The sequence below is a fragment of the Hippichthys cyanospilos genome, unplaced genomic scaffold (genome assembly GCF_059441005.1).
Source record: "Hippichthys cyanospilos isolate Australia breed blue-spotted pipefish unplaced genomic scaffold, RoL_Hcya_1.0 HiC_scaffold_109, whole genome shotgun sequence".
Classification (NCBI taxonomy): domain Eukaryota; kingdom Metazoa; phylum Chordata; class Actinopteri; order Syngnathiformes; family Syngnathidae; genus Hippichthys; species Hippichthys cyanospilos.
In genome coordinates this window covers 1-15104 of record NW_028283465.1, presented here as the reverse complement: position 1 = coordinate 15104, position 15104 = coordinate 1, and the positions used below count along the sequence as shown (strand labels likewise).

Here is a 15104-nt window from a genome sequence, read left to right as displayed (position 1 = left end):
ACTCTCTTGCACATACACTCACAACCAAACCCTCATGCTCATCAATTATTTCTCAAAAGGAATGAAGCGCCCCTTATCGACCGGGTGCCACGATGTGACAGCAAGCAGCTGTTAATCCAAGTACATAACATGAGGCAGCAAATTCAAGGTTTCTCTTAATGTCGTAGTTTTTTCACAATTATTTTTCCAATACTTTCAAATATTTTTTGGAAGGGTGTTTTTTGGGTTTTCCCCTCCATTCTCCATGTATTGAAAGTTTCTCGGTATTTTGAGAAAAATGTTTAGTTCTTTTTTTTTTGCGAATGAATTTCAATGGGTATCAGTTACGCATGCATTTTGGTTTTTCGTAGGCCAGACCTACATAATCCCCGTCATCATTAAAAAAGCTTGATTATTTAGTCACTAAATGTAAGAGGATATTTTTTTTTTGTGCGTGTTAACTTCTGTACGGCTGAAAAGTAACAACTGTATTTCTCAAATTGAATATGTTGGTGAAAAAAAAGCCACTTATGTTTGTCTTAATTTTTTATTTTTGTTTGCAATGGGGGTCCAGTAAGCCTAGTAAATAAATACCAATATTGATGAGTTAAAGCTATCAAGGAATGTCACCAGGTTATCACGAGGGCTGTGATGACAAGCAGCTCTACAGCCTGCCTACGCTGTTAAAACTGCCGAATTTTTGGTGGAGGCCAAGATGTTCCATTATTGGACTTCTGTGCTTATTTAAGTGCTTTTTTTTTTAATTCCAGCTGGTTGATCCCTTTGGCCTTCAACGACTGAATACACACAGTTACAATTCCAATGAGTATAAATTGTATTCATGTATATAATTATTATATGGATGGATGGATGGATGGATGGATGGATAGATGGATAGATAGATAGATAGATAGATAGATAGATAGATAGATAGATAGATAGATAGATAGATAGATAGATAGATAGATAGATAGATAGATAGATAGATAGATAGATAGATAGATAGATAGATAGATAGATAGATAGATAGATAGATAGATAGATAGACAGTATACATTGACCCTCAAAATATTTGGAAGTTTTGCAGTATCAAGAGCATCACATACAGTTCCGGCAGTCAAGAGCAGCGGCGTGTCGTAAATGCACTTTATATTTGAGTAAAGTGACCCCAAATTGAACAATACTGTATTCAAATTTTTGCCAACCGAATTTTTTTAAACTTGACTCAATTGATAACTGGCAAAGATTAGAAACACAACGCTATTTTACTTTTGTGGCAAGGGGAGGCTGCCAAAGTCAACAGCAACACACAACCAAAATGAGTAAGGCCTTTTCAGTCAAAAGACCAACACAGGTAATTTCAAAACGAATGTATTTCCTCCTAAAGGTGAAAAGGGCAATTGCGGTTTTCCAAAGTAAAACTGAGAGTTGAATCAAAGTTGAGTTCACAGGCACATGCCCATGTAGCCAACTTCAGCATCATCTTCGATGATTAATATCGTAGCGTATTGCAATACACTTTCAAGGCAAAATCTCTAGCGCTACACACATCGTATCGGTCCGTCATGGTGAATGTGGGCTCAGCTCTCAATTTACCGGTGCATCTACATTCCTGCCCTCATCTATGGTTATGATCTGTGGAGCCAAGATACAAGCGGCCGAAATAAGTTACCTCTGCAGTGTGTCCAGGCTCTTCCTCAGAGATAGGGAGAGATGCTCGGTTATCCGAGAGAACTCTGAGTCGAGCCACTGCTCCTCAACGTTGGGAGGAGATGGCTTGACCTGGCTCTGGAATTTGGTTGAGACGCCTCTTGGACACCTCTCTGGTGAGGTGCTCCAGTAATGTCCCACTGGGAGGAGGCCCCGGGGAAGACCTAAGACAAGGCTCTCTCCTCTGTCGGCTGGCTGGGGAAAGGAACTCTGGGCTTCCTTGCTAAAGCTGCTGCCCCCAGTTGCTGACTCCAGATAGGAGCTAGGTAAAGGATGGATGGAAAGACATGTGCACCACTACGCCGCAATAATTCAAATGTGGGTAATTTCCATGGGAATATATTAGATTTGGCTGAAAACACAAATCTTCAGGTGTTTTAATACAAACAGTCGTGGATTGCAAAACCATTTCTCAAGCTGATTTAAAAGTTACAGTACGTATTCAAAAGTCCACCTTTTAATATTAACAAATTCCTTCGCTCAACTTCACACGGAAAGTTTTTGCAAATTTACCAGAGCATTTCAGCTCCTTTCAATTGAGTGACTGAACAGGAAAGGTATCAAACGGAATCAAACTACTGTACATCTCTTTGTAACTTGAAATGTGTTCTTCATCACCATGGCAACAAAAGCAAATCACTATTTTTCTTTTCCATATTAGGTTTTGTTCTCACCACATCATTTTTTTTTTTATTAAATTATGGATGCAAACTCATAGTTGACTAGAAAAGGCGCAATTCCTTAAAAAAATTGCGTGTGAAGGCGAAAACGCTGAAAGGAGAGGCGTTGAATGGTGAAATGATGTGTAATGTTTGAATGGCTTGAATCTGTGAAGTATTCTGAGTATTACAAAGTTAGAACGGTTTGAATAGACCAAATAATGTAGAAGACATAAGGGAAAAGACAAAAGAAGTGGAATTGCGGGAAAATTTTGAATTGTGGGAAGAGAAAAACCCATGGAATGGCGGGAATCGGAGAAATCGATTTAAGTTGGAACGGTGTAAATCGAATGAGTAATGGCGAAGAAGGAAGGTTACATAGTTTTGGTGAGAACAGTGGGAATTAATGAGGAATTATGGGTAATAATTTTAAAACAGTTATGAATTCATATTAGTAAAGATGAAAATGTGAAAGGATTGACTTGAATGATGTATATGTATATGTGAAAATTAAGGAATTATGGGAAAATATTGATATTTATGAATTATTGGAACAATGAAAATGGTCCCTAAGGCAAAATGATTGAGTTAAGTGTTGTGAATGTGTAATGGGAAAGTTCAAAATGTGAAATGTTAAATCTCCCATTGGACATGAATATTGTAATATTGAAGTGAAAACATAATATTGTATGAATCATTGGAATGATGGGAATGATCCATGAGGTGACATTAAAGAGTTAAATATGATTAATGTGAAATGGGAAAGGTCAAAATGTGAAATGTTAAATCTTCCATTGGGAATGAATGGATAATCCTCCCATTGAAAATGATTTGTGAAATATCAAATGATAGCTTTCGCACAATAAATGCACTCTACGATCACATTCCGGTTCTCACTTTAGACCAGTGCTTCTCAAATAGTGGGGCGGGCCCCCCTGGGGGGGCATGAGGTAATGCTGGGGGGAATGATCCCAGGAAAAAGGCTTTGTTTTTGTCACGTGGTATTTAATTGCAATAAAGTAATAATTTTCATCATTTTCTTTTAGTTTCAGGCACTTTGGTGCACTTGCTTCTTTTTTTTCCATTTTAGACTAAGCTATAACCCGTATAAACGCGATAAAAATAATTAACAGCTGTTGAAAGTTGATTTATATTGCATTTTTGTGTTGTTAATGTTAAAAAGGATACATGTGTAGGTATACTTAAGCAATTTTCATCAGTAATAATCTTATTTATATTCAGTGCATCGACTGAGGGGGGGCGCAAAACGTTTTCTTTTTTCTAGGGGGGGCCTGGCAAGATATAGTTGAGAAACACTGCTTTAGACTGACACGGTAGGGCAGTATAAATTTACAGTGGGTTATTTAATAATGTGGTTACCATTTGCAATAGAAGAATTGGCAAGCGCTATATTACAAATACCTCCTGCCAAAGAATAAAAAGACATTGGCTTTGAGTTAAAAAAAATAAAATAAAGATCACACAAAGTAATGCTGTTATTGGTTTCAATCAGCCAGTTCAAAATAGTGTCATTTGTACCAAAAACCCAGCTATCCTCTTTATGCTACAGACACACAGTGTAGCATTTATTTATATTTTTGATTGGGGTGTGGAGTAAAAAAATGCACGTCTTCCTCTTGTCCAGTGGCATAATGGAATGAAAGGACTCAAAAGAGTTAGCAAGGAGCTCAAGTGTACAGGCCATCCGTGGGATCATTTGTGGCATTTGGTGGTCGCCGGAAGGCCTCAGTGCTACTTTCGAAGGTGATGGCCCCCCATTGAATTTTTCACGGCATCCTCCAGTGACTTTCTGGTGACCAGGAGGCGTACCACATCCTCTTTCTTCTTGGTCAGTCTTTTGCGGGCCTGGTCGTGAGTCACCATGGTCATGTCCCAACCATTTACCTGCAAACATAAATAATGTGGATTACACCTGGGGTAAGATCACAGCTTCAAAAAGTGCTCTTGTAAGGACCAACGGTTGGCAAAATCTCTGGTGGAGCGTCTCGAGTTTACATACCGCCATCTAGTGGAGGTTTCACCCACCTGCATAATTTTGTCTCCCATCATTAGGCCAGCCATGTCTGCTGGACCGTTTGGTGTTATTCTGGTCACATAGATGCCCTAAAATATGAAAAACATTCATTGATAAGATTGCATCCTAGATTCAATTAATATTAATTACGGTAAAGAGCAACATAAAACCCAATAAAATCTCTAAAGGCTGGCCCAAATCCAAAAACCTTTTTTTTAATCATATGTTACTCGTGAAAATTGTAAGTTAACCATTTTCCAAATGAACCGAGATAATTAATAATCAATGAAGTTCTCAAACATATCGATTCAAATACCTTTATAAATTCAATTAATATTAATTATGGTAAAGAGGCTGGCTCAAATCCCAAACCTTTTTTTCAACCATATGCTACTTGTGAGAATTGTAAGTTAAGCATTTTTCAAATGAACCACAATAATTGATAATTAATGAAGTTCTCAAACATATCGATTCAAATGCTTTTAATTAGGGTATTAAAAATCTTCTATCTTGCCTTTTCTGGCCAACAGCCAATAAGAGGAAGCATGCAAATTTATTGTGAAAGAGTGATCTGCTTGTAGTGGAAATGCATCCAAGGATGCTCTTAATCGGCAAGTAGTTTTATGTAAAACACATTTAAAAAGCTAAATAACACAAAGAAATCTCTTAACACTTAATTTTATACATTACTTTTAACTTTTGGTTGTGTACAGCATGCATTTTGGTTCATTACATTACTACAAAGAAATCTCCAGTAAAGTCAGCTGCGGTATTGCTATAAATGACAAGTAGTGAATTGAAGCAACCCAGTTTATTCACTCAACTGAACATATTTCTCCACAGCTTGGTGTTACTCTAAAGTGATTATTGGCACACTGACTGCAGGCTGATTGCAGTGAGTACTATAAAGATGCGGCAATATAACAGTCAGTCAATATTGAGATGCAAGTCAGTTGACCTATTTCAGTCAAGAAAAGCAGGCATGGCGGACTGACGGACATCTGACCTAATGTCTATCCAACGATTACAACGACGAATGAAAATTGCACTTCCAACATATTTAATTCGCTTTTATTTTATCATTCCCTTCATTTGTCGGTATGTTGGCAAAACAGGCGTCCGCCAGCAAGTGTCTGACGCATAGTCCGTCAATGCTGACGAAGTGTCCACCTCTGCAAAACTCTATTTAAGCTTATCGAGGAAAAATCCCTTCAGTGCTGAGTCACTGGTTGAGAAACAAAAAGCCCTAAGAGCATTTATGAAAAAGATAAAAATCCAGCCTCAAACACTGTTGATCATTTTTTGATTGATTTGTTTTGGAGCATCTTTATGCCACAACAGGGAAACAATGACACAGCTAACAGGAAGGTAGTTGTTGTTGCCATGGCAGTATACTGAAGGGATTCATCTTGACTGAGAGATTTGTATGTCGAAGATGAGAATAATATAGCCTGTGGGATCTTCGCTTTATATGTGTGTTTTTGTCGTGATGGAAATATATCAAATTCATTTGATTCATTCTTTTTTGATTTTTTTTTTTTTTGGGGGGGGGGGCTTAAAACCTATGGCATATATTACTTCTTTCTAACTCTAGGATACTTGGAACATTTGTGAAAAATTATCACTTCCATAGATTAGGTTACAGGCCCTGAAATTTTTTGTCCCATCAAGATTTTATTCAAATAATAATAATAATAATAATAATAATATAAATGTGCCAGGGAAGCAAAAATGCTCAACAAACAATACATGGTAATCAGTGTAATCTACAAACTACCTTGTTGACAGTTGGCCCAGCACTGGCTTGTTGTGTATGGAAAAGTTGCGAGTAGCCACTAGAATCTGTAGAAAGGTGTGTAATGGAAGCACTGGGATGTCATTTCATCTTATTACTACCATTCTTATACCCACTGACAATGACACATTGTCCCAATGGCGGTGAAAGGGTTAACGTTAGATGATTTGAAAATGAATTAAAACTTGAAATTGAGGCACGAATAAATAAGATTAAACATGCATTACTGCTAGATTGCAAAGGCATCCTCATGAAAAGTAGGAAAGTTCACAGCTTTGAGAGCGCAGCTTGTAAAGATAAATACAACCACTTCATAAAAACAAAAATACAACAGACTTTAGCCATGTCTTTATCACATGTGGTGGTTGTCCCCTGGGCTTCCTCCCAGTTGGACATGCCCGGAACGCCTCACCAGGGTGGTGTCCCGGAGACATCCTAACCAGATGCCCGAACCCCCTCAACTGCCTCCTCTCAACGTGGAGGAGCAGCGGCTCAGCACTGAGTCCATCCCTGATGATCGAGCTATATCTAAGGCAGAGCCCGGACAGCCTGCGGAGGCAATTCATTTCGACCGCTTGTATCCGGGATCACGTTCTTTTGGTCACGACCCACAGTTCGTGACCATAGGTGAGGGCAGTAACGTAGATCGACCGGTAAATTGAGAGCTTTGCCCTTCGCCTCAGCTCTCTCTTCACCACGACAGACCAGTACAGAATCCACATGACAACAGAAGCTGCACCGATCCGCCGATCTCACGTTACATCCTACCCTCACTCAGGAACAAGCCCTTGAGAAACATCAACTACTCCGGCTTAGGGAAGGACCTCTTCCCCGACCCGGAGAGGGCACGCCACTATTTTCTGAGCACCACATCGTCTGCAAATAGCAGTGATGCAAAGCTGAGACTCCCAAACCAGACCCCCTCGACGCTTCGGCTGCACCTAGAAATTCTGTCCAAAAAAGTAATGAACAGAATTGGTGATAAAGGGCACCCTTGGCAGAATCCAACCCCTACTGCAAATTGATTCAACTTACTACTGGCAATGCGGACCAAACTCTGTCATCTGTGGTACAGGGACCGAACAGCTCGTATCAGGGCGTCCGGTACCCCGTATTCCCAAAGTGCCCCCCACAGAACTCCCCGAGGGACACGGTCGAACACCTTCTCCAAGTCCACAAAACACATGTAGACTGGATGGGTGAACTTCCATGCACCCTCGAGGATCATTCCGATGGTGTCGAGCTGGTCCACTGTTCCACGGCCGGGACGAAAACCAAACTGCTCCTCCTGAATCCGAGATTTGAATTCCAGGCGGACCCTTCTCTCCAGCACCCCTGAATAGAATTTACCGGGGAGGCTGAGGAGTGTGATCCCTCTGTAGTTGGAGCACACCCTCTGATCCCCCTTCTTAAAAAGGGGGACCGCCACCCCAGTCTGCCAATTCAGTGGTGCTGTCCCTGATGTCCATGCAATGTTGCAGAGGGTGTCAGCTAGGACAGCCCTACAACATCCAGAGCCTTCAGGAACTCCGGGCGGATCTCATCCATCCCCGGGGCCTTTCCACCAAGGAGTTTTTTGACCACCTCGGTTACTTCATCCTCAGAGATAGGAGAGCCCAACTCAGAGCCTCCAGACTTTGCTTCCTCAGGGGAAGACGTGTGGATGGAATTTAGGAGGTCTTCGAAGTATTCTGGCCACCCGTTCACAACATCCCAAGTTGAGGTCAGCAGCGCCCCATCCCCACTATACACAATGTTGATGGTGCACTGCTTTCCCCTCTTGAGATGCTAGATGGTGGACCAAAATGGACTGGAAGTTGTTTTCCATAGCCTCACTGAACTCCTCCCACACACAAGTTTTTGCCTCGATGACCGCCCTTTCAGCTGGAGTCCCACAGGCCAAAAATGCCTGATGGGACACCTTCTTCAGCTTGACGGCATCCCTTACTGCTGGTGTCCACCATCAGGTTAGGGGATTGCGGCCACAACAGGCCCCGACAACCTTACGGCCACAACTCTAATTAGCCGCCTTGACAATAGAAGCGCGGGACATGGTTTGCTCAGACTCAATGTCCCCCGCCTCCCCCGGGACGTGTGAGAAATGCTGCTGGAGGTGAGTGTTGAAACTCCTTCTGACAGGGGACTCTGCCAGACATTCCCAGCAGACCCTTGCTATACGTTTAGGCTAGGTCTGACCGGGATCCTTCCCCACCAACAAAGCCAACACACGACCAGGTGGTGATCAGTTGACAGCTCCGCCCCTCTCTTCACCCAAGTGTCCAAAACATGCAGCGGTAAATCCGATGATACGACCACAAAGTCGATCCTCGGGTGTCCTGGTGCCAAGTGTACATATGGACACCTCTATGTTTGAACTAGGTGTTTGTTATTGAATATCCATGACGAGCACAGAAGTCCAATAGGAAAGCACCACTCAAGTTCAGATCGGGCAGGGGGGGGGGGGGGGGGGGGGGGGGGGGGGCTGTCCTCCGAATCACAACCCTCCAGTTCTCACTGTCATTGCCCACGTGAGCATTGAAGTCTCCCAGCAGAACGAGGGAGTCCCCGGAGGGAGCAGCCTACAGCACACCTTCCAAGGACTCCACAACGGGTGGGTACTCTGACCTGCTATTTGGTGCATAAGCACAAACAACGGTCAACCCATCCAACCCACCCGAAGGCGGAGGGAGGATACCCTCTTGTCTACTGGAGTAAACCCCAATGTACAGGCGCTGAGCTGGGGGGCAATAAGTATGCCCACACCTGCTCTGCGCCTCTCAGTCCAACCCTTCTCGAGAGGACTGGTACCAGAGCCCAAGCTGTGTGTGGAGGCGCGTCCGACTACTGTATATCTAGTCGGAACTCCTCTACCTCACACACCAGGTCAGACTCCTTCACTGCCAGTGAGGTGATATTCCATGTCCGAAGACCTAGCTTCTGTAGCCGGGGATTGGTACTCATTTACACAGGGAAAAAGCCTGACTTTCCCCACATGAACCAAGTTGTTCTTAAGTTTTGTTAGTGTACGGTACAGTATATCCAAATGTGACTTTGATTTGTAATTTGGCACCATTTTTTAATTAAACAAAACATTCAATAAATAAATGTTTGTTGGGTTTGTTGCTTCAATTACCGTATTTTTCCACACCATAAGGCGCACCTAAATGCCTCCATTTTTTTTTTTAAAAGCTGATGGTGTGCCTTATAATCAGGTGCGTCTTATATATGGATCAATATTGAGATTGGGATTCGTAGATGGGGAATGAACTGGTAAAGTAGGCTTTACCTGTTTCTTTTGTGTGTTTACAGTTGAACAAAGTTGGTTATATTGACTGAGTTATGCTATTGAGAGTTTAAAGTTATTATTTGAGTTATTATTGTTATTACTTTGAGTATGACTTTATTGTGATTGAAAAAGTTTTAAAATATGTCATTAATTGAGGGTGCCCCTTATAATCCGGTGCACCTTATATATGGAAAAGATTTAAAAATATGTCATTAATTGAGGGTGCGCCTTATAATCCGGTGCACCTTATAGTGCGGAAAATACGGTAATATAAATTAATATCGTAACATCCAAAAGACTGAAAAAAAAATATTACTGGCCATATGACCATCTTTTTGCTTTTCTAAAGTGGCTATTAAAAATCTGAAGTTAAAAAAATGACAAATGGCTCAATGTTTGACAGTTGTTATTCTTACAGGTTGCGAAGTGCCTACATACACATGTATCGTTGTTGTTTTCATCGTTGATTATTATGATGTAGACCGACCAACCGAAGTACTGACCAAACCGAACAGGACTGGACTGACCGAGATGTTTGGAATATGGGAGTACACCCGGGACTGATTGTCAGCGAATTTATTTACACACACGGGGTTGGGGTCAATTTCATTTAAAATCTTCAATGAAGATAACATGCAGGCCTGTAGACGACCTACATAAACAGACAGCATGCAAACTATCTCTGCCCGATGCCTCACCCTGAGGCAAAAGGAACTACTACTACTATGCAAACTACAGAACGATCCAAACCCAGGACTTCAGAACCATGAGGTAGACACACCATTCACTTGTCCAACAAAACAAAATGTCAAGGCAATAAAAATAGCATATAGCTATTGTATAATATCACTATAATAACACTATTTTTATTATTAGACTACTATTGTTTAATAATACAACAGTAAAGTAACGTAAGGTGTGTAGTGTGAACCAACAATAGAATACAATAATACAGAAACTATGAAAGACAATGGTACTTGTGTCAACTTGTCATCATCTTATGTCATGTTACGACGTCACCTTTTGTAAGTCGTCTGAAGCATTCATTCAGTGGCCTGTTCAGGCATGTTGATAACACCTCACCACACAATCTTTGTTTCAACAGGTGGGGAAATGTGATATTCAGCTCAATGACATGCTGTTAACTGTAAGAATCCTTGCATCCTCTCGATCTGCCATGTTATTGGCACTAGTGTATATGATCTCTCACCCCTAAAACAGCCACATCGCAGGTGTAATAAAATGGGGGGGGCATCTTGAACAGAAAAAAGCTAAGTTAATGTTAACTTATAAATACGGAGACAGCCTCACAAAAATCACCTCTTTAGATAATACAAAAAATGTGAAGTGATTGTGTACGAATATGAAAGAAACTGCTTCCAGACTGTCTTTTTTTTTTAAATGAAACCATGTTGAAATTGAGACCTTTTATACAACTAGTGGTGTAACAGCAGTGAAACCAAGGAAAACAGTCATATTCTCTAAGGTGGCGGATTTAGGCCTTGTCTACACATAAGCTGGGTTTTTGCAAACTGGCAGTAAATGTCTCTTTTTTGCAGTATTTGCTATATGTGGCCGGGCTTTTGTTTTTTCTCTCCCCATCAAAGCCGAATCGTTTAAAAACCGGAGATTTGCCTCATCGCGCTACTCTTTTTCCCGCCAAAGACTCAGATACTGATGATGTCAGAGGCGGAAGTTCCTTCTGATTGGGCACTTCAGAAGAGGAAGTTCTTTCTGAATAGGACAGAATTTGGCGATACTACTGCCGCCTTGAGACTTGGCATGCTTATAAATGAATAAAACCACTGTGTACTGGATTAGTATAGACTAATTTCTTTAAATAAACGAACAACGAGAGGGAGACTATGCAGGTTTAAAAATGTCGGTTACATGTAGACAAAGTTGTAATTACGGTGTTTAATTCAGCTCTATCTTTTACGGCACACAAAATGCTCAGGTAGTCGTCGTTGCACTGTCCCTGCTTTCCACATTAAAAAAATTTCGGGACAGACATTGTCCTTCTTGTAACATGAAGCTAGCTTCATGTTAGCTTCCTGCCACCACTACCAGAATGGTCCACCATCGGATATGTTTACTTCTGCAGATTCCGGTTGTATTGTGATGTTGGATGGTATAACACACAGGTGTCGAACATCCATTCCTGGAGGGCCGGTATCCGGATTGTTTTCAAACCCTCTGTTTCAAACACACCTGATTCAAATGATTAGGATCATTTTCAAGCTCCTGTAGAACTTGCTAATAAGCTAATCACTTGAATCCGGTGTGTTGGGGAGAGAAAACCTGAAAACATGAAGGATGCCGGCCCTTGAGGACTCGAGCTGGACACCTAAGGTATAACATGTATAAAGTGTCTATTTTTTTGTTTTGGAAGTGAGTGTTGCATTCAAAGTTTGTTCAAGATTGCAAACTTTCACAAAATGTTTGCCAAATCTTTGCGCCCCCCCCGCCCAAGTTCAAAATTTGCTTGAGACAAGAAAAGTACAATAATGTCTGGCAACTGATTGGTGAACATCTGCAAGTGTGAACGAACTCTGAAGAGAACATAAAATTCACATAAAATTCGCTGTATGTGAAAATATTTTCAATTGTTTTCTGGTAAAGGAGCTCTAGTCTCCCGATCGCCTTTCACCTAAAAGAGTGCCATGAGAAAAGTAAAAGGGTCTAATGATGCATTTGTTCTACCTCACTACAAAAACAGTAAAACAAAAAAGTAGATTTAGAAAATAAAATATGCTCACCTTGTCACTCTTATCCTCTGAGAAGGGATTCTGACCAGGATCCTGGTCAATCCCTCCACCGATACTGAAACCCAGGATGAGATTGTCTCCCTGGCGCAACTTCTGGATCTCAATCCTTTGCTGCTTGCCAGAAGGAAAAAAAAACACATTCATCAGGAGGAGGTTTGAAAGGGTGCCCAAATATGCAACTGTACACACACGTTGTAGGTCCTCCTTGGGACAGAACCAGAGTGTCAATAGTTGTGACGGTGGAAAGCAGCTTCAGACTGAATGACTGCAGTTGAGGGTGTCACTCATCAACACAAAGACCTCTAGTGTGTGTGCATGTCGGGTAAGCGGACATTTCATTCGCGGTGCAGCTGACGCAATGCGGCCTGAAGAGGCCTGGAGTACTGCCCGGAGGTCCGTGTTTTAAGCTTCGCCTCTGGCGGTCATCCGGGGGCTCATAGAACTGCCATTACATACCTGTAGCTCTCCTTTACATGTACAGTAGGTGGAGGACACCCTGAACTGGTTGCCAGCCAATTGCAGGGCACACAGAGATGAACAACCATCCACGCAACCAATCATACCTAAGGACAATTTAGTGTGTCCAATTCACCTGCCATGCATGTTTTTGGAGTGTGGGAGGAAGCCAGAGTGCCCAGAGAGAAGCCACGTGGGCTCAGGGAGACCGTGCAAACTCCACATGGGAAGGCTGGAGCCAGCTGGAATTGAACTCGAGTCCCTTAACATTGAAGCAGATGTGCTAAATGATTCACCGAATCACCCATCTGTAGTATCTCTAGGCATATTTTAGTCAAAGTCATTTTGCAAAGAAGTCACCATAACACAATTTCGCAATTGGTTTTTTTTTATGTTCCAATTAAATTGCTCTTAATTTGAAACGAAAGCTATGCTTTCCATGCATTATAAAGCAATAATTAGATTTGCTGAGACCTGGTGCAAGCCTATTAAAATTTCAGGTATCGCCTGAAGCACCTTTATGTATCCCTAGGGCTACTCGTGTCTTCGTTTAAGAACCATAATGCACTGTATTTGACTTCCAGTGCATCTGTGAGCAATTATGATAACCCACACCGATCGAAGGCACCGCACTTCTACGGTGGCTTCAAAATCACGTCATCGAGGGTGACGCCCATTAGGATGTCAGCAACCATTTGACAAGCGTAAAGCTAAATTGTTGTCTGTTAGTTTATAGGAAAAGTTAAAATGAATGTCTTAACTTAAATCACTGTTTACTAACACTTCGAGTCAGCTACGGAGATGATACGTTCCACAAAACGAGTAATCTTTCGTTACGATAGCTAGCTAAAGTACAATTTAGCTAACTGTGTAATCAAGAATACAAATAGGGTTATTTATTAGGATGATATTTCAGTTACAGAGGCAACAGAGGACGAGAATATTATCTTTACTTAAACTTTCTGTAAGAATGTGAACCAGTGGGTACCGCTGAATGTCCCAGTCTCTCTCTCAAAGTTCAACTTACCACAACAGCAGTCAGCGGCTGTCCGGGGACAAAAGACATTTTGCTGTTGGATTATCTGCTGGAGAAAAAGAAAAACGACAACTACTTAAAGATAGAGATTTAGCGAGAAGAATAATAAATCCAAACTGGGGCAATTTCCTTGATGACTAACTACAATATGAGTTAAAGCAGGGCTGATCTTTGTCAGGCCAGCCCCCACTCGTAAAGTTGGAGTAAAGCCAGCCGGCAACGAGCGCTGTTGACCACCTTCAAAATAACAGCTTCCAACATATACAGTGACTGCAATTTCACCCAATTTAAATAATTCATTAAAAATATAAAACTTATTATCCCACATCCAGACCAACTCTAGGGGACACTGTAGCTCTCTATGTATTTTTGTCCATATCCGGTGTTGCTTTTCAAAATAAAATCTCCATAATTTCTACAATTTGGGCCATTGTACCCGAATAAATTAATAAATAAATAACTTTGGAAAAGTTTTATACCGCAACTAGATCTGTTGTACGTAAGACTGAAGTATCCCAGAATAAAACAAAAAAAAGAACTTTACCACAAGTCAGGTTTTGCTTTTCAAAATACAATGTACAATATGTTTTATTACTTTTTTTTAAACCATAAAACATAACCATAGTAATCCCGCAATCAGACCAGGTCAAGGCAACACTAGAAATGCCCTGGTATACAAGACTGGTTCTCTATTACAATCTCAATTCTGGTATTTCACAGTTACTCTTGGCTGATGTTGGTTTTTAAAATAAAACTCCTCTGGATTCTTCAACTTCCACCATTACGCTTGATTGAAAAAATAAAAGAAACCATAGTTATCCAACAACCAGACCAACTCTAGACGAGACTGGAAACATCCTATTATGCAGCACGGGTACTCTATTCCAGAGCTGATCTTAATAAATGCCTCTGAATTCTAGGACTTCGACTGTTATGCATGAATTCACAACCATAACCAGAGCTATCCTGCAACTAGACCAGGTTTAGGCAAAACCTGAGCCCTCCAGCTATCCAGCGCAGATACTTGTATGTACAGTAGATTTGATGTTGCTTTTCAAAATAAAAACACCTCTAAATTCAGTCAAATATGAGCAAAAATATGATTTTTGTCATGGATAAACCACAGGGATTTATAGGTGCAGGACTATAAGATGCAGGTAATGACATGAGATACTGTATTTATGCAAAAAGATGGTACATGAAAGTTTGTAAAACAAAATTTGTTATTTAATTATTTTGTAATTGTCTGCCAACAGCAACATCCTCTCTTAACAGACTGAACATACCTGCATGTTTAGTCCCAACGTATTTATAGAAAACGGATGGATGGATATTTTCAACACTAACAGAACACTGTTAGTTAGATAGACGTGCAAAATC

General features: G+C 41.0%; 1 protein-coding gene across 1 annotated transcript; it reads right to left on the bottom strand.

Annotated features, from left to right (window-relative positions):
- Nucleotides 1–3693: 3693 nt before the first annotated feature.
- Nucleotides 3694–14053, bottom strand: LOC148404993 (tax1-binding protein 3-like). The gene is made up of 4 exons (XM_088407329.1): nt 13716–14053; nt 12224–12343; nt 4395–4472; nt 3694–4253 (listed from the first exon to the last, which is right to left on the bottom strand). Exons 1-4 carry the CDS (start codon nt 13752–13754, stop codon nt 4101–4103), a joined length of 390 nt encoding a protein of 129 aa, XP_088263455.1. The 5' UTR covers nt 13755–14053; the 3' UTR covers nt 3694–4100.
- Nucleotides 14054–15104: the final 1051 nt, after the last annotated feature.